This window comes from Ctenocephalides felis, unplaced genomic scaffold (genome assembly GCF_003426905.1).
Source record: "Ctenocephalides felis isolate EL2017-DRISC unplaced genomic scaffold, ASM342690v1 CF-g0.4_SCAFFOLD_01886, whole genome shotgun sequence".
Lineage (NCBI taxonomy): Eukaryota > Metazoa > Arthropoda > Insecta > Siphonaptera > Pulicidae > Ctenocephalides > Ctenocephalides felis.
Window position 1 is genome coordinate 127,528,248 of NW_020538040.1, and position 25,684 is coordinate 127,553,931.

General features: G+C 30.1%; 1 protein-coding gene across 1 annotated transcript in view; it reads left to right on the forward strand.

Moving 5' to 3' along the window:
- Positions 1 to 217: 217 nt before the first annotated feature.
- The window catches only part of LOC113375876 (transferrin-like), a 32,328-nt gene continuing 6,861 nt past the window's right edge, over positions 218 to 25,684 (forward strand). The window contains exons 1-2 of the mRNA XM_026615824.1: positions 218 to 454; positions 22,394 to 22,619. Of these exons, the coding sequence (XP_026471609.1) occupies positions 313 to 454; positions 22,394 to 22,619 (368 nt within the window). The 5' untranslated portion in view covers positions 218 to 312. The remainder of the gene's footprint in view (positions 455 to 22,393; positions 22,620 to 25,684) is intronic.

Sequence of the window (25,684 nt, forward strand, 5' to 3'; positions counted from 1 at the left end):
TGAGATATTATACATCCATACATCTGCACACATATTTCCAAAATTAATTTAAAAACTTATACGTATATATAAATATTATCACCATTGCATACCTACTACTGCATATAAATATACTTTCGTATACATTGACCTCCGATACGTAAACACCCACAATTTATGTATATCATATTGTGTATATAACTAAATTGACTAAAAATTTTCAGATAATTATGTCAAAAACAATTCTGTGTTCATCACTAAATATAAAGTAAAGTTAATTAGATAGTGCAAAGTATAGAAAATAAAAATAATTAAAAAAAACTTTTAACAAAAATGATGAAAAAACAATATGTGTTGAAACGGTCTAGTCATGTTTTTAATAATAGGAACAAAATTTTATTATTATTATTATTATTGTGTTTTGTTGCTATAACGAGCGTGACCGGCAAGCATCTGTTATCATCGAACGGAAAGTGTAAGTAAGCATATAATCTCATATGACAATTGCACAATATTATTCATACACACATACATATTAAATATTTATACATGCATGTGAATATTTATGTATTTATAAATTGAAGATCCGTGTTAAGTAGTGTTAATATGCAAAAATAAATATACCACTACAGAACATATAATGTACTCGTATGTATATATTAGAGCAGGTCGATTTGTATGGGTCAAAAAAGTCGCTTAGGCAAATATGATTTTCGGATACTGGTGATCAAAATAAGATACTTTGCTGAAGAAACTATACCTGTAAAATGAATTCTGATGTCCCGTGCATTGGCCCAAAAATAAGGATTAAACTTTGAAAAATTCTATTTTGACCCATTTAGAGTGCCCCAATCGTATCCAAATGTATGACCGACCCCCACTAACTTTGGAAGGCCGATCCACTCATGCCCGTTGTTTACTTTCTTAGGGTTTTTTCATATTTAACCCTCATCTTTGGGTCAATGTACGGGTCATTAGAATTCATTTTTTAGGTATGGTTTCTTGAGAAAAGTATCTTATTTTGATCCCTAGAATCATATGTGCCTATGTGACCTTTAAATGGACCCGCCCTAATATATATATATATATATATATATATATATATATATATATATTAGAGATGGGCTTATCATATCCGAAGCCGGATCGACTCGGATTTGATTCCGCTTCAGGGAGGAGTTATATCCGCTTAACAACTCCACGACTCCGACAACTTTGAAACCGAAATACTCGACACAAATGCGTTCTATAGTGCGTTGTTTATGCATCTAAGGATTTGTCAAATCCAATTTAATTTTTTAAATGAAATATAAATATTATAAATTTTAATTTGAAATGAAAATTTATGAATAAAATAAAATTAAAAAATATCAATAAAATAATTTTTCTAAAAAATTCATAAATAAATGACGAGTTGTAAAATTTTTCGACCACATGATCGACTCAATGACTCGTAATTTTAACAGTGTTGACCAAAGTAAAAACGCAAAACTTGAAAATCAAATTCAATTTAATTTTTTCTGATGAGAAAATAATTGATTTTTTGGATTAATTTTATATAAAAATAATGTAGTAAACTTTGTGATAAAAGCAAAACATTTATCATAAAATATTTTTACCAAATAATAATACTTCTGCTTTCTAATTTTTTCTTCTGCTATTTTTATTCGAGAATTAATATTATATCGGGTAGTTCGATTAGCATATTATTACTTTTACACAATTATATAATTGTGTAAAGTAAAAATTTAATACTATATATTTTTTGCTGCTTAAATACTACTGACGTCACTGATATATTTTGCACTCTAAAGTGTTGTTATTTCAGGCTATGGAAAAACCAGATTAAATGTATTTTGTTTCGTGTATTTTTCGGTATGTATATTCCTGATTGCCGTCATTCGCGGCCAAAGATTGTCGTAGTTAGAAATATGACCCCATTCAATAAATTATACATTGGAGCTATTCACACTTGAACACAATTTTATTGTTCTGTATCATTGAAGTAATATTTTTGTATTTTCTGGAAAAAACCGTATACCTAAAGGGTCATAAAACTGCCTGTGAGACGAGAAAGCGACAGCTTCCTTCCGAAAGCCAAAACGCAGTAACAGATTTAGTACCAGTTTAGGGAAGTCGGATATGACAAATCCGGTGAGACAACTCCACTCGGTTTCACTCCGAGAGAGGAGTTGTATCTGAGTGATAACTCCGGAGTGAGTTACCCATCTCTAATATACATATATATATATATATATATATATATATATATATATATGAATATTTTTTTAGCAAAATTGTCGAAGCAGTTAAGTTTAGATCATCAGAAACCCAGCGGTGGCGTAATTAGTTCGGACTGCTAGCACAAACTAGTCCCGCGTTTACTGATTCTATTCCCGTTCCCAGTTTTGATGTAAAATTTTCACTTAAGGTTATAGATTTCAAATGTAACCTTAAGTGAAAATTGCCTCTTGTGGATATAGCTTCATATTGTGACGAGTTAAAAAAGGTTTGATAGGCCCTTTCCCGGGTGTTGCAACGACTACCAAATATTATATCTTAGCGTTGCATCCCCATTACGAAAGGGTTACTCCAACTGCTTAACCCGACTTCATTACATTTTTTGTAATATTATATTCAGAGAAAAAAATAGAACGAATACACACAACAATTAAATTATATCTGATTTTAAAATAAAAATAATATTTTTAGTATTTTTTTTAATATTATAAACTTAAGTAGGTTAATCAAATATAAGTTCAATAATTTTAAATAAGTTAAGTTACTTGAAATTTGATAATTTTATATATTTTTTAGAACTAATGTTAACAAATATTAGGTAATAATTATAACCTAATAGATTTGAGAAATTAACCTAAATTATCACATTAAAATTTCATATCCAAACTTTATTAAAAATAATCACTTATATTTTCCACAAATTAAAAATACTACTTAACTTAGAAGTACCGATTTAAAAAGTCACAGATAAACGCAAATACACATAAAAAAATACAATTACAATTACAACATTATTACAATTACAATTACATCACATATTATTCAAATATTATATTCAATAAATTGACCGAAAAACGTAGTCTAACAACAAACAACTATCTTAAATAGTTACATAGAACAGAAGCGTAACTAATGGGAGCGACTCGCTTAGCTTTTAATAAAAATAATTAATAATAATTAAAATTAATTAATAATTAAAAATATTAAAAATTTGTGAGGAGAGTTTTAAGGGGGATCGAATGCGCTTCCATCATTGTGACGAGTTAAAAAAGGGTTGATAGGCCCTTTCTCGGGTGTTGCAACGACTACCAAATATTATATCTTAGCGTTGCATCCCCATTATGAAAGGGTTACTCCAACTCCTTAACCCGACTTCTAGGAACACCCTGTAATTACCTGTAAAAACTAAACCAACTACCTACGCGAATGAAAGAGAATGTACTTTTAGCTTATTTAATTTAACTAATTAAGGTTACAGGTGTGAGGTCATGACAGTACCTACGTACAGTCATGACCTATGCCTAAATTCTAACGTACTGATAATATCTTTATTAATTACTTAACGGACTAATTTAACTGACGGAGTATTGGACTTAAATAACGGAGTATTGGAACGTACTAACTGACATAACGGAGGGAATAGCTACTAAACAATAATGCATCTGACCTTTGCTGGAACAGGTTCTCCTCTCCTGGCACAACACACACACCACTATACGCAAAGCGGGTCCAGCGACTCGCGCCTGGATCCGAGCGACCTCCTCGAAAGATGTTACATTTCTTAATGAACATTTTCAACCCTCAACTTGGACCTTATATTGCAGGAACCTAGTAGAAGTAGGTGGGGGAGTCCATTTGCACTAAAGGTTGTGCAATCCTTTGACGACAATACCAATTGTTGTTACAATATAAAAACATAAAATGTCAAGAAATACTTTGAGTATTAGTCTCAAATGCATTGGACAACTACTCTGTTGCCACCCATTCAAAAAACTATATAATTAAATGTCTTAGTATGACAGATTATATATAATAATATAACAAAAAAAGTTTAGATCCGTGATTTTAACATGCAAATTGTAAATTCAGGTGGCAATTTAAAAATTGATAAGTAATGACTTTAACACTTTCGCTTTGGGTGAAAGCCATATAATAATTTACTATTATTATATCGGTGAAACATTTAACAAATCTCTTGGATATTAACTAATATTAATAGTTAGATTTAAGTAATATAATGTGGCCATACGTCCAGGTTTTGCCGAAACGGTCCGTGATTTCCACCTTGCGGTCCGGGGTTTTCTAGAAGCAATATTTGTTCCACATTCAGGTTTTTTCTCCCGGGCTTGCCCAAATTTTTGAAAAATCTACTTTGAAATTGAATCTTATCATGACTTAACAAAACAATTAAACAAATTACTGAACAAACAATTTCTACCCATCAAATATTTGAAAATTATATATGCGACGACTATGCTTATATGATACTAAACAATATAAAACAATGCAAAATTCAAAGAGTTCAAACAGCCGCTCAATTAATATTTCCGAACTTCTATTTTCTTATTTTCTATTTCTTTTACGTCATCCTCAGTGGACTACAAATTGAAAGAAACAAAATATAAAATAACTAACATAATTTAAATAAACTAAACCAATTTATAAAGTAATATGGTGTACAGACTTGCATGCAAATTGGAATGTTCCTGTTTGTGTATGCATTCATATTCACACGTCCGATCGCCGTGAAAATTTAGGAAACTGTTAAGTAAATCCTGAACAGGTTTTCCGATATTTTGACTGAAACCAAGTGGTAGGAGTTGGACACCCGAAGATCTTTTATTTTTCAAATATATGATGAATGAATATGATTCAAAACACATTTTATGTGTATTGATGAAATGAAGAACTGAATAAATATTTGAACAGGCAAGTCTAGCGGTTTCGGGTTTCAGTAAAAAAATAGTAGAAATGCGTAGGAATGTTAAAAATGATAATTAAAATGTTGAAAATTGAAACTTTTTTTTAAAAAAATATAACCATTATATATTATATAATAGTTTCTACTTTTATATAATTGGGCATAGTACGTTATGAATCATTTTTGGACATTATATTTGACTGCGTTCATTTGAGTTTCATAAATCATGTTGCAACCCGAAATACTTTTTTATACCCGCGCGTCCAATTACTGAATTGACATTCGATTTAGACATATTTTAAGAACTATCAAAAGTTTGCTGATGTTTCATAATGGAATAGGCGCAGATATTAAATAAAATCTAAACACTTTTATTTTAATATTTGTTTATATATTTTTAACTTCCCGTAGGGTGAGTTATAGTAATCGCAAAAAATCGAAAATGAAAATTTGTATATATCTTTACGTTTCAAAGGTTTCTGAACATTTTGGCATACCTTAGAAAAATGGATGTATGTGTCATATATTGTAATTGATGTATGTGTAATTTATGTATTGATGTATGTGATACATATGTAAAATATACATATGTACTATACCTATTACTACCGTAGTCGGTCATTTGACCGCTCTTTTTTGTGATGATAAAAACAACAATAGTTTGCACAAACGGAAATTATGCGGTTTTTTCGTTTTGATATAAAAAGGGACCGGAGCCAGCGTTTGCAAACTGACAAGTTGGCGCTCATCTCGGAGGCATGGAACACATTTATAGAGAACAGCCAAAACTGCTATAAACCGAGAAATATTACTATTGATGAACAGCTCTTTCCAACAAGAGTAACATGTAGATTCACGCAATATATGCTCAACAAACCAGATAACTTTGGAATCAAATTTTGGTTGGCATCGGATGTTGATAGCAAATATGTTGTGAATGGATTCCCATATTTGGGAAAAGATGAAACTAGACTTTCATCAATGTTACTTAGTGAATATGTTGTACTCAAACTCGCTGGACCATTTACAGGATGCGGTTGAAATATAACTACTGGTAACTTTTTTACAAGCTTATCTTTGGCAACAAAAATTATCGAAGAGAACTACCTTCGATCGAATAAAAGAAAACTGCCGAAATCCGCGAGACAAAAAGGGCAATATGCCACGTGTCTCATCTCAGATTTATAAATCATAATTGTACACTGACAAATTATAAAAGCAAACCGAAAAAAAATTTTTTACTAAGTTCAAAACATAAATTTGTAAAAATTGAGAAAACAAACAAATATTTACCTGAAAATGTTGCTTATTATAATAACACTAAATTTGGCGTAGATGTGACATATCAAATGGTTAGAAAATATAGTTCTAAATCTAAGTTCTTTATTTTTCAACATTCTCGATTTAGCTTTCGCGATTTCAACATTCTAGATTGTAAAAATGGTCATACGGTTTTTGAGAGAACGGATTATCAGATTATTTCAAAAAACATTTTGTTTGTGTGGACGGTGTGAAAAAATGCTTTTACGGATAATTTCGTATTTTAGAAAATTTAAAAAAATATATCAATATTAGAAAAGTTTTTTCGTAAAAAAATGTGGCATAGTAAAACTAGTGGTGTATGGCTTTGTGCATTAAAACAAATTGCTGGAACTTCCCGTACCGTAACGAAATGATCGAGAAATATTAAATGTTTTCAAATATATTATTATAAATACTGTAAAATTTTCTAACATTTCTAAGAATTATATAAACTGAATTACAAAGTTAAGATTATTTATTTAATGTATATAAGTGAGCTTTAGAACTTTAGCCAGAATTAAAATTAAAATCTGAATTATTTTCGATATACAAAAAAAAATTTTTTTGGAAAAAAACATTTTTATAATAAAAAAATCTCCAAAAACAATTGTTTTGCCAACACAAGCAGAATGTTTTTTTGATCATTCAAATCGGATGCTCCGTTCTAACAAAAACTCAATTTCTATTTTCTGCACTCTTTGCTCCGAATCTCCGTAACGACTGGACCTGCCTTTGCCAAAAACTAATCAGCACATTTCCCTATCAATAGGAATCGATCGCTATTTGAATTTTTCTAATCGGTTCAACCATACGCCCGAAATAGTCGACCAAAAATTGTCTCCACACATATGCACACACACACACATTTTTTGTGAGGTATGCCAAAATATTCAGATAGCTTTAAAACGAGAAGATATGCAAAAAAATATTTTTGATTTTTGACCCGTTACTATAACTTACCCTATGCGAAGTTAAAAAGATTTATTACAAAAAGTTTAGAATATTTCCAGAAAATCGAATATTTTCAAAACTTTCCAAATTCTCAGTAAATTTGTAAAATCTCTATTTTTTTTAAAAAAAAATTCTTAAAATTTGCACTTTGATAAAATTCAGTATTTTGAATTGCTAAATTACCAAAAAAATCAAATTAAAAAAAAAAGAAGAAATTTCTTCTAAACATACATTGTTTGTAGAATACGTTCGTCGCCTAATTTAATAAGCACTCAAAAATTTACAATTATTCTAATGAAAAATCTATTTGAAAATATTTAAATCAATTGTAATTAATTATTAAATAATTTTCATTGATCGTTGTATATTTTCATTTCTCGAAAGATTAATTCCCGAAGAAGTTTAAATTACGCAAAGTTTCAGCGCAAAGGACAATGTTTAATTTTAGTTTTTTTCTTGGTTTAGAATGTATATATTAATATATAAAATTATATTTGTTACAATATTTAGTAAAATATTGTAAAAATGTAGTAATATTTGGTAAAATGTTTACTTTTGTAGTTTTATATAACTTGCTGAATGATGGCACACAAACTAGAATATATTTCAACGTCGAACAGAAAATCATGTATTATCATATATATATATATATATATATATATATATATATATATATATATATATATATTATCATTTGCCTATAATCAATTATAATTATAAAATCAAACACCTAATTGAATGTGCTACTTTTAGTTGTGATATTTCTGCGAAGCACCATTATATTTGAATCGTTAATTTGTTTTCTGAATAACTTTCAGCATGTTTGTACGGACAAAACTGTACAATTGCTGGACATGTGATTTTCCAAGAATAACAGTCCAAAGGAAAATCCAAGTAATCACAAAAATATTTCGAAAGATTGCGTCACAATTTTTGTTTCCTATAAATTATTTTATAAATTTATTGAGGAGGATAGTTGAGTAATTTTGTGATATCATTTTGGTGATAAAATTGTCATCATATTTATAGCATAAAATCGTCATCATTTTTATTTTTGATATTAGCCTGTTGTACTATTTGTACAGCAGCAACTTTTTTGACACTTTAGGCATTATTTCTTTGTAAGTTTTGAGTCATTTGTCCAAAGTATGCAAAACATGTTCAAAATAAGACAATATATGTATTGTATTTCCAAAAGTGTTTACTAATTTTTTGTAACTTCTTAATATATATTTTTTAAATTAATTTATGTCTAGTATGTGTGTATGTGTGTGTGCGTGTATGTGAACAGATTTTTTGCCGTAAATCGACGTTTTCTCAAAAACGACTGGATCGATTACAAAAATTTAAAAGCCATTCGATATATCTCGAAGAGGACTAGCGTTTATTAATAATGCGCAATGATCAGCCGAACCGTTTCTTTGTAAATAGCAGAAAAGTGAAAAAAATTTTGTCCACGTTTTAGACCGCAATTCTGAATCAATTTTGAAAATTGAAAAACCGTTCGAAGGATATTGGTTTGGAATTGACCTGATTAGTTTTTGGTAAAGATCGGCTAGGCCGTTTTCTTATAATAAAGTGTTAAAAAAAATTTCGACGATTTTTATGATTTTTTATTTTGCGGTAGATACCATAATCTTATAGATCATACTAAAATATTACGGCTCTACGACAAGTCGTTTAATCTTAAAAATTCTTCAAAGTTTGCAAAAATTAGTATCGTTTTTTTGGCATTTATCAAAACTAGACCTTTCATCGACGTTTGCTCAAAAACGCCTGAACCTATTTCAGAAATTTAATAGCCATTTGATGTATCTCAATGTGTTAAACTTTTTAAAAAAGTGTTAAACTTTTCGTCCACATTTTCGTCCTCATACTATCGAATGGATTTTAAAAAATCAAAATTTGTTTTAAAGATATTAGTTGGGAATGATACGTATAAGTTTTAGGTAAAAATTTACCGTTTTCTGGTAATTAACTGTTGAAAAAAAAATTTTTTTAGCGATATATATACATATATATATATATATATATATATATATATATATATATATATATATATATATATATATCGCAATATATGTATATCATGGTCTTATAGAACTTACTGAAATATTACGGCCTTACAACAAGTAGTTTAATGTAAAAAATTCATCAAAGTTTGAGAAAATGAGTAGTTTTTTTGACGTTTGTTAAAATTAAAATTAGACGATTTACTTGGTATAACGATAGAGTACTTGGTTTTAATGAACGTACTAAATCATTAAAATCCTTCGGTAACAGGTTCAATTATAAAAATTATTGATTTTTGAAAATTTGCTTTTAGAAAATACTCCGAGTTAACGTGTTTATTCAAATATGTGTAATAAATCCACTCGGAATAATTTTAATCACTCATAAATTAATTTATTTTTTGTTGATATTGATTACTTACACCTATCGGGAAGTTCATGCCTCAAGGTAAAATACCAATACCAACTAGTTCATGTTTTTATACGCTTATAGCATTTTCTCTTTTGAACTTTTGCTTCCAAACTTTTATAAATTTATTTTTATTCAATGAATTTATTTTAAGCCTTATACAAATTTAATTTAATTAATTATTTCTTTAAAATATTTCTTCATTAATGCTGTGTATTTACTTAAATCGATTAAATACATAACCTAAATTTATAAATAACCTCGAAACGCTCCAGTAAATATTGGATTTCAGTAGGTTGTTCATAAGTATTTATTTCAAAAGCATATATTATAAATGAGAAAGTGAACATTTCTTATATAGTACATATACTTGAAATTGTGTCAATTGTACTGTGACATTTGAGCAAAATTTACAAAATTGCTCATTAAAATTTATTAGTAATAATATATACTGATATACCTTATATATAAAAATGGATCGCAAAATGTGTTGGTAAGCGCATAACTCAACAACGCTTGGACCAATTTGGCCAATTCTTTTTTTAAAATTTTCGTTGAAGTCCAAGGATGGTTGTTACGGCGAGAAAAAAACGAATAATTGCCGGGAAAACCCTAAAAACAGCCCTTTTCTTCTTTAATCGAGTAGGCAACGCAATTTGTAAAAAAAACAATGATCTATGTCATGACATTTTGTGTAGTTTTTGATAATCTAATTTTGAATATATTTATATAAACATAGAAATATCTTTCTTTTAATCAAGCTATATTGGCAGCCAAAAACATTGATGTAAATTAATTAAATTTCAAAATTCAAGAACAAATTACAGGCGAATCAATTGATTCGGCAACTAATCAAGACGATCCACCGCTGGATTTGCTAGGATTTAAACTTGCTGGGTTTGCTAGGATTGTCACCTCACAATCTTCAATTAAAGGTTGGATCGGCAATTATAATGTTGCGAAATATCGACCAACTATATTCAAAGGATAGCATAAAGCAGAAGATGTTCTCGCACCATGCATCCCAATGCGTTTCCAGTGCGTTTATGGTATCATTAAGTGTTTGTGGTATTAATTTAAAAAACCCATGTTTTTCACATGGAAAATTGTATGTTGTTTATTCCCGTATTGGAAAACCATCAGATTTGTTTGTCTATGCGCCAGGTAATCAAACAAAAAACATCGTTTATCACAAAGCACTACAATGAAAATTGAACTGATTTTTGAATTATGATTTACATTATTAAAATTACTTACTTTTAAATGCTTATAGTGTTTTATTTAATTATTTTTAATTCACACCGAATTATTACCAGGGTGACGGTTCTGTTCAGGATAATTTTTTGCAAATAATAGAAAAAAGGTAGACACAAAACACCGCCACATTACAGTTTTTTTTGGCAGGACGAAGTCTGTCGGGCCGGCTAGTTATATTATAGATTTATTTTGTTCGTCAAATTTTATGAATTTTTAATTCTTATTTTCAATAAAGGTATTCAACAAAAATATAGAAAATTTGATCTGTTACAAATTTCTTTTAAATAAAACTAGTCAAACTGATTAAAAAAAACATGTGACCAAATTATACATTTTTAAGTCCGCGGGTATAAAAATGTTTACTTTTGTGAGACCTAAATATAGTTAATAACTATACGTTATTCAATTGCATTGCATTGTTTTTTATCTTAGATTCAATAGATTTTTAATATAATCTTTATAAAACTAGTGATGTATGGCATCGTGCCTTAAGGCAAACTGCTGGAACTTCTCGTACCGTAACGAAATGATCGAGAAATATTTTCATATAGATTTTTATAAATATTGTAACATAGTCTAATATTTATAGGAATTATATAAACTGAATTGCAAAGTTGAATTATTTGTTTAAAGTATATTAGAACAGAATTAAAATTAAGATCTGAATTATTTTCGATATACCAAAACAAAATTTTTTTGAAGCAATTATTTTGTTGAAACAAGCAGAAAGTTCTTTGATTAATTCAAATCGGACGCTTAGTTCTCTTGAAAACTGCTATTTTTGGCATATTTAGCTATGTATCTTCGAAATGGCTCGACCTGCCTTTGCTAAAAACTGATCACGAATCCCAAGAGAAGTCCCAATCATTACAAGTTGAATGGTTTTTAGATCATTCAAATCGGATACTCCGTTATCTTAAAAACCCGATTTGTATTTTCTGCACTCTTTGCTCCGTATCTCCGTAACGGCCGGACCTGCCTTTGCCAAAATCTAATCAGCACATCTCCCTATGAATGGGAATCGAATGTTTTTGAACCATTCAATTCGGTTGATCCGTGCGCCTGAAAACGTGGACGAATAAATGTGGACATACAAAACTCACACACACATCCATTTTTTCTGAGGTATGCCAAAATGTTCAGAAACCTTCAAAACGTCGAGAAATGCAAAAATTTTCATCTTCGATTTTCGGCCCATTACTATAACTACCCTACGGGAAGTTAATAATTGTAAATGAAAGAGTATATTTAGCTATAAGAAATAAATTACATTAATAGTTATTTCAACTATGCTGATGAACATTTGAGTATAATATAAAAAAATAATCGTAACAATGTGCCCATGAAATTAGCTGTACATATTTGCCCCCTATAGGGTAAGAGGCGACAGATGATGAATTTTAGAAAAAAACAAGAAAAAATATATTTATATATGGTCAAGATTTGACCAGGGCTTTTATTTAACCTGGGACCCTTCGGGGTAGGGTATACAATTATATGGGTATAAATACCTGTAACATATAATAATAAGGGAGTCTAGCAAATGTAATAAGAGAAGAAGGTTGTAGAGAGTAGCTCAATATATGTCATAAATTAAATAGTGGTTTTATTCACATCTTCTTATGGTGATGAAATATTTATAATTTACAGTCCACTCAATATCAAATTAATCAAAGTGATCCTCACCAATATATTTAGCTGGAAAATGTACTAAACATGTTACGGTAGTTGGTTGTTTGTTATGTGTCATATGCTGTGATGTTTTCACATTATAATTACTGTTGATATGCTTATAAGCTTATTTTGTATATTGGGTTGCTGAATGGGATATTTCTCTCGATGATGAAGCTGAACAATCAATCATGCAAAATACGGGCGCTATTTTCCATATTAATAACTAGATGTAACAGTATGGATTTTTTGTTTAGATCTTCATTTATTTGTAGAGGACAGCAACGCGTGATGAGGTACAGCTAGTATATATATATATATATATATATATATATATATATATATATAATTAGTGATGTGCCAAGTCGAATCAAGTGATTCGAATCATTTAACGACTTGATTCGAATCAGATTTTACTTGATTCGAATCAACTTGTATCAAGCCGCGAAATATTTACTGTGATAAAATATGCATGAACACAATTTTTTCATAAATATAAAAAAATGTTTTAATTTAATTTAATATTATAATGATATAAAAAATAATAATAAATAACATAAATGACATAAATATAAAAAATAATCATGAATTAAATCATGCGAGCCAACCGACTTTAATACGCTTAAATCTATCACCTGACTCCAATCGACTTTATATGACTTTAACCGCATTCATCTATTAACTATATCATCCGACTTCATATGACCCAAACCGAATCATTCCGACTTCAAGCGATAAGACTTCAATCGACTTCATATGACTCAAGCCGAATCATTCCGACTTCGAGCGATAAGACTTCAATAGACTTCATATGACCCAAACCGAATCATTCCGACTTCGAGCGATAAGACTTCAATCGACTTCATATGACTCAAGCCGAATCATTCCGACTTCGAGCGATAAGACTTCAATCGACTTCATATGACCCAAACCGAATCATTCCGACTTCAAGCTATAAGACTTCAATCGACTTCATATGACTCAAGCCGAATCATTCCGACTTCGAGCGATAAGACTTCAATCGACTTCATATGACCCAAACCGAATCATTCCGACTTCGAGCGATAAGATTTCAATCGACTTCATATGACTCAAACCGAATCATTCCGACTTCGAGCGATAAGACTTCAATCGACTTCATATGACTCAAGCCGAATCATTCCGACTTCGAGCGATAAGACTTCAATCGACTTCATATGACTCAAACCGAATCAATCCGACTTGCGATATGAGTTCGAAACAGATACAATGCGTCGTCGTTCTTGCGTGTTTATTTATTTTACGGAGCGCTGAGAGCGATTTTGTTCGTGAAGTATCAATAACCAATTTTAATAATAATTAAGTGTTTTAGATTTTAAATGTTATCAGAATAATCCACTCAAAATTATGAAACGAGTTTCGGGAATTTTTCAATATAATACCCTTTTAAAACAATTATGGTACTAAACACCAGAAAGCTAGTAAATTATATTCAACTTCTGATTATGTAAGTAATGGCAAATTCACATTAATGAAATTAACTTTCAGTTCTCAGTTTATATGCCATCCTTTACTGATAACATAGTAAAATCAACAATTGACCCATGATTCCAAATATTATTTCATATGCTTTAGTGATGCACAATTGTTTGGTAATCTATTATTGTAAATCAACTTGTAGATATGTATCAACCGCCTTCAAAATTAAATTATTTTTTAATAATTTTTAGAATATACTTTTTGATAGTAATTTATGTTTACAATTTCTACTTTGTCTGTTATATTGGTTAAACTAATAATATTGATTATAAATTTGAATCACTTTTACTAAATAAATACATCCATGATTTTCTTTTGTCAATATATATACTTGATTCGAGTTGATTCGAATCATGATTTGAATCAGGTTTTTTTCTGATTCGAATCATTCGCATCGGGAATTTTCCGAGTCGGCACATCAGTAATATATATTGTCGAACAATAAAATCTAATTATTATATATATATATATATATATATATATGTGTGTGTGTGTGTGTGTGTGTGTGTTGGAACGATAACGTCAGCCTAATCTCACCAGATGGAACATAAAAAAATAATCATGTCATCTCGTTGTTTGCAATTGATCACATTTTTAATACATGCCATATATTCATACTATAATTTACTTTACATTTTTAATTAACTTGTTATATAAAGATTCCCGGATAAAAAGGTCCACCACCGATATCCAAAAACAAGTATTGTTACAATAATTTAACAATATTTTAAAATATAGGGAAAAAGATGTGAAACCAGTCATCTCCGTGATTCTTATGACGTTGCTTTCGGGGAAAATTCACAATGTTTGAAAATCCAAAACATACGTATTTTCTTTAGGTCGCTAGTGAGCACTGATGCTGGTTTACGAGACTTTAATATAATTTTTAGGTATTTGTTACTTAATTAATTTATAAGAGGCATCGTTAATTTTACATTAGATTCAACAGTTTTTTTTATTTAACCTCTATAAAAACTTCTACAAATAATTGACTAGGGTAAAAAGAATCAACTGAACATTTACCTTGGCAAAGGTGTATAAAATACAAAAGAGTAAATAAAAAAGTAAATTAAATTGAGAAAGCAATTTTATAAGAGATAAATTAGGTAAATAGTTATTCCAACTGTTCTGATAATTATTTTTGACGAAATACCCCATCAAAGTTATTTCTAGTGTTATCTTTGTAAAAAATGCACCCATGAAATTTATATTTTGCATTGGTTAAATAATGTAGCTATTATTTTGTAACATTCCTTCAAAATTAAAATAAAACATTCGTCCTCTTTGCCCCCTGGCCGTGCCAATTTACTTCGCTTATGGGGTAAAAAGGGCCACGTTCTAAATTTTGTCAAACACTAAAAAAAAAACACATTTCTTCAATACGAAATAGATGGGATATTCACAGAACATGGACAGATAGTTGTTTATTTGATATGAGTTATTTTTATGATATATATGTGCTTAGTTTGGCTTTCACAATATAAGTGCTCAAAGTCAAATTGGACCTTTGTGCTCCGTTTTATCCTATATTATGTTATATTATCGAACAGTGCAAATATCGATGTAAACCATTTTTATTTTATTAAATGAGCGTCGAAAATTTAATATTACTAACAATTGTGGCTTATCAATCCTTAGTCGGGCAGCTCGGTATCAAGCAGTATGAGATCAGATTTTTATAAATCTCAAAAATCATTGATATCATAAATTTCAAATAAAGTCTCACGTGAAAATAGCTTTTCGGGCACTTTGCTAAAACATACGCTGGGTTACCTACTTTTGAAATAGTAGGTTAAGTCACACACAATTCTATGCAGCAGCTATGAGTGTAGTCCAGTCATTATAATAAGTTTACCTCGGAATTTGAGATACGCAGCTGTAAGTCTGTAAATACTTGTATATTGACAATTAAAAGTTGTCTCAAAACCTACATATGGTAGGGTGTACGTACTATATGTAAGTTTTGCGATTTTTATCTAATTTAGGCTTAAATGACTGGACTATAGTTCTGATTGGTGTTGAGAAGTACAAAATTCAAAATAAATCAATTTACAACAGATGAAACTATTTTTCAATAGTTTAAAACAAGGATTACTTTTTTATGAATGCCAGAAAAAAATTGCTTTTTGAAATATTCTTAGATAAATTAACCCTTTCTTTACGACAGTCCATTCCGCCGGAGTGACACCACTGAACGTCTTTCAACATTACCTTGAAATTTTCTCATATCTACACTTTTTAAGTACAATTTGGGTAATACTGTTTCATATGTTCATACATATATACATATTTATTTTTTGCAAATTTATTTGCATATTCATACATATATGCAAGCCGCCGTATATATACTGCACCATTAACGTAAGGATTAATTGCGATATTTGACATCAGGTCTGTAATTTTTAACTTGCCGTATGGTAGTTATAGTAATGGACCGAAACTCGAAAATAAAAATCTCTCCGCGTTTTGAAGGTTTCTGAACATTTTGGCATACCTCAGAAAAAATGGATGTGTGTGTGTTTTGTGTGTCCGCATTTTTTCGTTCACGTTTTCGAGTGCACGAATCAACCGATTTGAATGGTTCAAAAAACATTTGACTCCTATTGATAGGAAGATGCGCTGATTAGTTTTTGTTAAAAGCAGGCCCAGCCGTTACGGAGATAAAGAGCATAGAGTGCAGAAAATAGAAATCGATTTTTCGAGAGAACGGAGCATTTGATTTGAATGATCTAAAAAGCATTCAATTCATAATGATCGGGAGTTAGTGGTTATTAGTTTTTGGCAAAGGCAGGCCCAGTCATTTTGAAGATACAGAGCTAAATGTACAAAAAATGGCCGTTTTTGAGAAAAATAAGCATCCGAATTGAATGATTCAGAAAACATTCTGCTTGTGTTGGCAAAACAATTGCTTTTGGAAAAAAAAATTATTTGTTTATATAAACCTTATAAATATTAGACAATATTACTGTATTTATAATAATCTATTTAAAAACATTTAAAATTCCTCCAACATTTCGTTACGGTACGGGATGTTCCAGCAATTTGCCTTAAGGCACGATGCCATACACCACTAGTTTATACTTAAACGAATAGTTGGACAATAGTATCAAACATGATATCATAAGGGTTAAATTTAAACATACCATCGAATTATATGATTTATATGGAAAAATTTCCTTCGAAATCATAAATATTAATTAACGTTGCATGGAAACTCTGGCGTGCTAAATGTGTTCATGATCTATAATATGTAAGTCAAGGGTGCTCAGTTTTGTTTTATGCTAACTTAATGATTTCTGATATTGATGATATCGATATAAGTCAGCAATAGATTAATAATTAGTTAGGCAGTAAAGAATGTTAAAAAATTAATATTATATTCACAAAATTACAGAGAAAATTTTTCACAATCATTGAAAATTTGAAGTTGCTTATATCTTTAATAATCTTCAAATTATTATTAGATCTATTTTTATTTTATATGCTATTTATAATCACTATCTGTTTAAATGGTTGCGTAGCTAGGGGCTTGTTGTAACATTTTTGTTAAATCAATGTAAACTCTTACATCTGAACAAATTTAACTAGCTGGAACTTCCCGTACCAATTTTTTTTTTATCTTAAAGATTAACATTTTTGAAAAAAATTCACTCAGAAAAATTAGATTTTTGAGAAACTATACATTTTTGACAAAAATTTACTTTTTTTTTGAAAAAAAAAGACTTTTTGAAGAAAAGTGTATTTTAAAATATTTTGGAAATTCTGAACTTTTCTTTCGAAGCAATCGTACTGCTTTAACTGCATAGAGACAAAATATCGAAGCGCGTAAGCGCCGCGCCGCAATAAGCATTGGTACGGAACCTATAGGAATGTAAAAAAAAATTATATTTATTGTTAAAATCTCTATAAAATATCTGATAAGTTGATGTGCATATGTCTAATGATCATTTTTACCGCTAGATGCCCTTAGATAGCCTTATTTTTTATATGTATTTTTGCTCTTACAACTTGGATTTATTCATTTTTTTATTCTATTTGTTCCTACGCTGATCTGTAATCGTTTTTTGTCAGTCCTTCATTATGATATTGCGATATTTTTGAATTCTTTATTTAAATATTCATTATTCAAGAATTCATGTTAAGAAACGTTATTATGCCGGTATAGGGGCTATCTGTAACAGGGCCAACTAGGAACAGGCGTTTTTCAATAAAATTTTAAACGATATTTTCAAAAATACATATTCTTAAAATTATTTTTTTATCTTTATTGGACATGTAAGCCGCTCTGCATAATATTGTCAAAGCTACTGTGCCGCAGGCCGACGCAATAAACAGAACTGTACCGGTCCGTCATTTTCGACAGGCGATATAAAATTGATCTAATAGATCAATAGATTTTATGATAATCATAAAATTTCGGTTTGAGTTATTATTATCGACTTATGTTGAATATTATTAGGTGCGCAACTTAGTTCTCGCTGTTTGTCAGTATATGACTCTAGCAGTATAAGGGTTGTTCAGTTTTGACATGTCCAAAACTTCACGAACCAAGCTTAGACATATGGTAAACAAACTGCTGCGACACATAAGTGATTTCGTTTTTGCATTATATGCATCTGGTTAAGTAAATATGTCTAATTTTATGCCAAACAATCGTCATTTGCGGGAAGTGTTGATTTTCTTCTTCCAATCGAAAAAACGGTAGCTCAAGCGCAGCGAGAGATACGGAAATGCTTCTTTGAGCGAAACAACATGCCGTAATTGGTTTTGTCGCTTCAAAGACGGTGATTTTGATGTTGACTTCCGCAATCGTGAAAGAAAGCCCAAAGCCTTCACAGACGCTAAATTGAAGACCTTGCTTTAAGAGGATTCGTGCCAAACTCAAGAAAAGTTTGCTTCAGAATTAGAAATTACCCGTCAAACCATTTTCAAGCGATTCCATGCGTCGCGGATGATTCAGAAGCAGGAAACTTGGGTTCCTTATATTATGAGTTGAAGGCAAGATTCGTGGAGCGTCGATTTTCGCCAATGAACAACTGTTGCAGCGGCAAGACAGGAAGGGTTTCTTCATCGCATCGGGACAGGTGACGAAAAATAAATACATTCCAGCAATTTAAAGAGGATAAAATCTCGGTTAGGCCGAATATTCACGCTGCGAAGGTTATCATCTTTATGGTCTTATGGTGAGACCAGGTCGGTGTTATTTACTATGACCTTTTGAAACCGAGCGAAACCATCACTGGAGAACGGTATCAAACTCAGTAGATGCAATTTGGCCGAGCACTGCGCGAAAAACAGCTGCAATACGAGCAGAGGCACGAAACAGTGATTTTATTGCATGGCAATACTCGGCCTCACGTTGCTATGCCTATTAAAACCTACTTGGGAACTCTCAAATGGCAAGTCCTACACCACCCGCTATATTCTCTAGATATTGCTCTGTTCGATTTTTACTTGTTCCGTTCGATGGCACAATGGCCTGGCTGGAAATGGCTTGATTCGTTGATAGCCTCAAAAGACGAACACTTCTGGTGTCAACGTATTCGAGCTCTGCCAGAAAGATGCGCAAAAGTTGTGTCTAGCGGTGGGCAGTACTTTGAATGATTCAGATGTAAGAGTTTTTTTATAATGTAAAAGTTACATTTTTATCTAAAAACAGCGAGAACTTAGTTGCGCACCTAATATATATCTAATTTTGTTTCAAATCTATCAATTCTTGTTAGTATGTTGTGTAAAAAATAGCGCCTGGGGTTAGTTGAGACAATACCTTGGGGCTAGTTGTAACATGAGGACATAACAATTAGAGAAGATTAAATGAAATGTATAGTAACTAGCCTTGAACACGTGATAAGTTGTAAGAGCGCACTTTTTCTAGAAATTGATTAATTGTGAAAGAATGAGCAACATTAGTGAAATTATTTTTACTTGTAGAGGAATAGTTGTAGAAACTCTTTATCTTTATTTCGTAGAAATATAATAAGTGGATCTTAAGATATAATATATAATAAGTTAATAAAATTTATCTTTATAAATTTATTTTAGACCCCTGCGCTATTTATACTAATTGAATAGTGATTACTTTTATTCTCTATTTTTGAGGTGAAAAGCTTCATACGTTGACATATTGATGATGTCAACAACACTATGAATCAGTTTAATAGTAGAGTGTTGTCTTATGAATGCAAAATGAAAACTAGTGGGGTGTATGGCATCGCGCCTTAAGGCAAATTGCTGGAACTTCCCGTACCGTAACGAAATGTTCGAGAAATACTGAATGTTTTCAAATAGATTATTATTAATATTGTAACATTGTCTAATATTTATAAGAATTATATAAATTGAATTGCAAAGTTGAAATTATTTGTTTAAAGTATATTACAACTATAGTCAGAATTAAAAATAAAATCTGAATTATTTTCGATATACAAAAAATTTTTTTTTTGAAAAAAAAAATTGAAACACATTTTTTTTCTAAAATCAATTATTTTGTTAAGACAAGCAGACAGTTCTTTGAATCATTTAAATCGAACGCTTAGTTCTTTCAAAAACTGCCATTTTTTACATATTTAGCTCCGTATCTTCGAAATGGCTGGGCCTGCCTTTGCCAAAAACTAATAAACACTTTTCCCAATCATTACTAATTATATGTTTTTTAGATCATTCAAATCGGATACTCCGTTCTCTCAAAAAGTCGATTTCTATTTTCTGCACTCTTTGCTCCGTATCTCCGACACGACATGCCACTAAGCCCTCGGCACATTTGCCGATGACACCATGATCCTGGCTACCCACGAAGATCCAAAAATTGCAACACTAAACATACAGGACCACCTGTTTGAGTTAGAGAAATGGTTAATAAAATGGAAAATAAAGCTAAACACGGATAAAACGCGACATATCACTTTCACTACAAGAAAGAAAAACTGTCCTACTGTATTTATAAACAACGTGGAAATATTGACTTGTGCCAGCATTAAATACTTAGGTTTACATCTGGACCGCAAACTAACATGGAAGATTCACATAAAGCAAATAAGGAAGCAAATTATGAATAAATTTAGACAACTCTACTGGCTAATAGGAAGAAAATCTAAAATGTCATACAACAATAAATTACTAATATACAAGTCAGTAATTATACCGATATGGACTTATGGTATTCAATTATGGGAATGTGCAAGCACGTCCAGCATAAATATTATCCAACGAACTCAAAATAAAATTTTAAGAGCAATAGTTAATGCACCATGATACGTTTCCAATAACAGTATTCCATCAGATTTAAACATACTGACCGTAAAAGAAGTAATTCAGCAAAGAAGCAATTCTTGCCATATGAGATTAGACCAACATCCAAATCCAGCCATGCAATTAATCAAAAATCATGATCCAACTAGAAGGCTCAAAAGAAAATGGCCAGAAGATCTACTAACTTAATTTAAGCTCTGTTATATTACTAACATAGATTATTTATTAACATAGATATATTTTATTAACGTTGATTTATTTTATTAACATAGATTATCTACAGGGGTATTTCTTCAGTGAAAGATACCTCTAAATGTCATATTTAATGGACCACATAGGCTCATAGAAATTTGTAATTCTAATTGTCTATAATAAATAAAGAAAAAAAAAAAAAGAAAAGAAACTACACTATCTGTTGCATGATTTAACCAGATTTACCGATATTAGATTACAGGATTTACTGCACTAATTTTATATGATATCTTTTATATATTCAAGTTTTTAGATCATTAACAATAAAACAAGGTGCTTCCATGTTAAATTATTTAAACTATACAGGATTTATTGTACGTTATGCGCTACTTTACACTATACAGGATTTACAAATTTTATATGATATCTTTTATATATAAACATTTTTAGATTACTATCGATAAGGCAAGGTGCTTCCATGTTATATTGTTTATCTGTTTCACAAAACTAGAGACTGTTACTGTAGCAAATTCAGGAGAGTTGAATTAATTTACGCTGCGTATGTTAACACGGCATTAATGTTAAATGATTCATAATTTTGAACTTAATAATTTACAAGTTTCTTTAATAACAATAAATTTTATAGAAACTTGGTGCTATCCAATCATTACATCTATTTCTTTCAGTACTATCTATTATCTTCTATCTATTTTTTTGCAGTATTATAAAAACATTCAAATAATGTGCTAAAAACAAAGAAACGGCAAAGACAACTTGTACATTAATGGACCCTAAATTGCCGATATTTTTTAATAAAAATTGATGGTTGGAATCTATATAGAACATTGTAGATAACTGTTCCAAAAATGTATCGCCTAAAAGATTTTCTTATGATTATATAACTTCTTACAGATCGTGTCTGCGTAGTGGAATCTCGGGGTGCTTACAAAAAAGCAAATAAATTTTGCCCTACTCTGGACAAGTTAAATGCACCAGTAGAATGCATCCTGGGTGCAGATCGTTTAGATTGCTTAAGGCGGATTGGAAAAGGCGTCGCAGATTTCGCGGTTTTCAGCGCTGAAGATTTGGTGGCGGCGAGGTGGTCCGGAATTGATATACTCGTCACGAACGAAATGCGGTAGGAGTTATAAACATACTATATAATTTTATTACGTGTTTTCTTTGGTGTGTTTTCTTTCCAAGTGTCTTATTAAATTTCCAGTATTTGCAAAAGAAGGAGTTGCTCTTTTATCTTTTAACACCTTCGACTCGGGAGCCTGACCGCTGCGCTTGGTGTATTATAGTGCTATACATATCTCTCAACTTGGTTTTTTCTTTGTATCGGATTTTTCAAAATGATAAAATATTGCTTTTAAATTCAGTTAGTATCATGATAAAACCGAAAAATTGAAAAAAAAAAATTTTAAATATGATAAAAACCATGTTATTGTTTAAAAAATCGTTTTTACACAGATGTATATTAAAATTAATTAATAACAAATATATCAAATATATTCTGAATAAAAAATAAATAAGAAAAATTTTTTTTTTGAGAGAATAAACAATATTCTTGGAGAGTAGATACGGTTACATAGCCCGTATTAAGAACAACCCCAATAATACCGTTATTTTTTCTATTACACATATATACGCGTGTCGGTATGTATGTATAATATGCATATGTATGATACATTACATTTATATATATATATATATATATATATATATATATATATATAATATATAAAATGGAATATTTAGTAACATTTATATCTAAAATAGTGTTTATGAGCTATTAAATTAATGTTATCATATTTATTTTTGAAAATAATTATAAATTAATCAATATATGAATTTAATAGTGAATTAATTTCAGAAGTATGAAAAAAAAATAGATTATTTATTACATACTGTAAACTTATAAGTGCTTCTTAAGCTGGGCAATGAGCGTATTTTATGAACAACTTATGAGTACGTTTACAAGAGTCCATTTGTTTTAATTAGATTTTTTTGATAATTTCGAATTTTTTTGGAATTTAAAAAAAAAACGTTTTTTCTAAATATTTTGAGAATTTGGAAATTTTTGAAAATATTCGATTTTTTTTTTTGAAATTCTCGAAATATTCTCCAATTTTTGTAAGAAATCTTTTTTTTTAATTTTCAAAATTTAGATTTTTTTAAAAAAATAATAAACAATTTCGAAAATTTGAATTTTTTGAAACTTTGATTTTTTTGAAAATTTGGATTTTTTTTCGAAATTTTCAAAATTACAAAATTTTCTGTACATGCATTTTTTGTACACCGTCTACGCAAGCAAAATGTTTTTTGAATTAATCTAATCGGACGATCCGTTTTTTCAAAAACTGCGTAACCGTTTTTACACCCTTTGCGCTCCATACCTCTGAAACGGCAAAACTGCCTTTTGCAAAAACGCCTCGCGATCGAGTACAAACCAAATGATTTTTCAATTTTATAAATAGGTTATTACATACTGTCGAAAATGTCGAGGACATTTGTTTGAACCATATAAATAAATTTCTAAATCTTGGTACGGAACCCAAAAAAATTTACACAAAATGTGTACACAATATTAGAATCTCTATAAAGTATCTGATAATTTGATGTACATATATTTAATAAACATTTTTGACCGCCAAATGGCATTTTTTAAACTTATTTTTATTGAGAGTCCATAATCGCTAGACTTGCCTTTCCAAAAATTTAATCAGTTATTCATCTTGTCAATACAAGTAAAATGTTTTTTGAATTATTAAAATCGGATGCTCCGTTCCTTTAAAAACTGAGTTACCATTTTTGGCACTTTTTGCCCCGTATCTTCGGAACGGCTAGACCTGTCTTCGCCAAAAACTAATCAGCACGTCTCCTTATCAATACGAATCGAATGTTTTCTGAATTATTCAAATCGCTTGATCGGTGTTCCCGAAATCGTCGACGAAAGTTTGTATCCGCATACACACACGCACACACATACATCCATTTTTTCTAAGGTAAGCCAAAATAGTCAGAAACCTTTAAAACGTTAAAATATATAAAAATTTTCATTTTCGATTTTTTTTGCGATTACTGTAACTTGCTCTATAGGAAATTAAAAAAAAAATAATTTTAAAAATTAGCAGTGGGTGATCTGAAAAGTTGACTCGTGACCAAGCCCACGATTGCAACCCTCCTAGTAATGGTATATACTAGAATTAAGTTAAAAAATAAATTTTGATAAAATGGCGACTGTTTGAAAAAAAGGATCAATTTCTTAACACCTTTTGAGCTTCACAACTTTTTCAAAAATAGTAAAAATAAAATTTGGGGATAAGTATAGTATATGTATGAGAAAAGTCTATAAAGAATAATTTCCGAAAATTTCATGTAAATCGGTCCAGTGGAACTAAGAAATCGTGGGCGTCGTATTGAAAAAGACAGTTTTTAGAAAAACGCATTTCAAGTTATACAAAATAAAGACAGAAGAGGATTATCATGGTCATACAGCTGTATCTCCGAAAATAATTTAAATTTTTGAAAATCCTCTCGTACACATATTCTTAAAATGTTAAATTAAAAAATATGAAAAAAAACTATTGATTTGAATTTCTGCACTAGAATACCCCGTTGACGAAAAATGATTCCAGAGAGTACTGGTTTTAGGTCCAGTTGCCATTGCTCTGATGATGAATTCACTTAAACGCACTTACAAATTTTGCTATACAGATACTCGATTAATTGATATATTGAAAGAACTATTGCGACCGTCAAGAAGACTAAGATAGAACTGATGTCGAAGTTTAAGTTTGACATCAGTTGAATTGATGGAGTGTAACTTGAAATAACAGGGTAATTCTTTTGCTATAAAGTTACACAGATGACCAGAAAATTTATGAATATCAATAAAATATTATTTAAAAAAAGCCAATAAATGTCGGGCTGTGGTAGAAACTGCATGACCATTTTTACATCTTTTGCGCTCCATACCTCCGGAAGGGCTAAATGCACCTTTTGCAAAAACGCCTCGCAATCGAGTACGAATTGAATGTTTTTTTAATCATACAAATCGGTTATTCCATAGTGTCGAAAATGTCGAGGACATCAGTTTGAACCATATAAATGAACTTCAAAATTAAAAATTTTGGTACGAAACCCAAAGAAATTTACACATTTCAATTTGATGTGCATATGTCTAATGAACATTTTTGA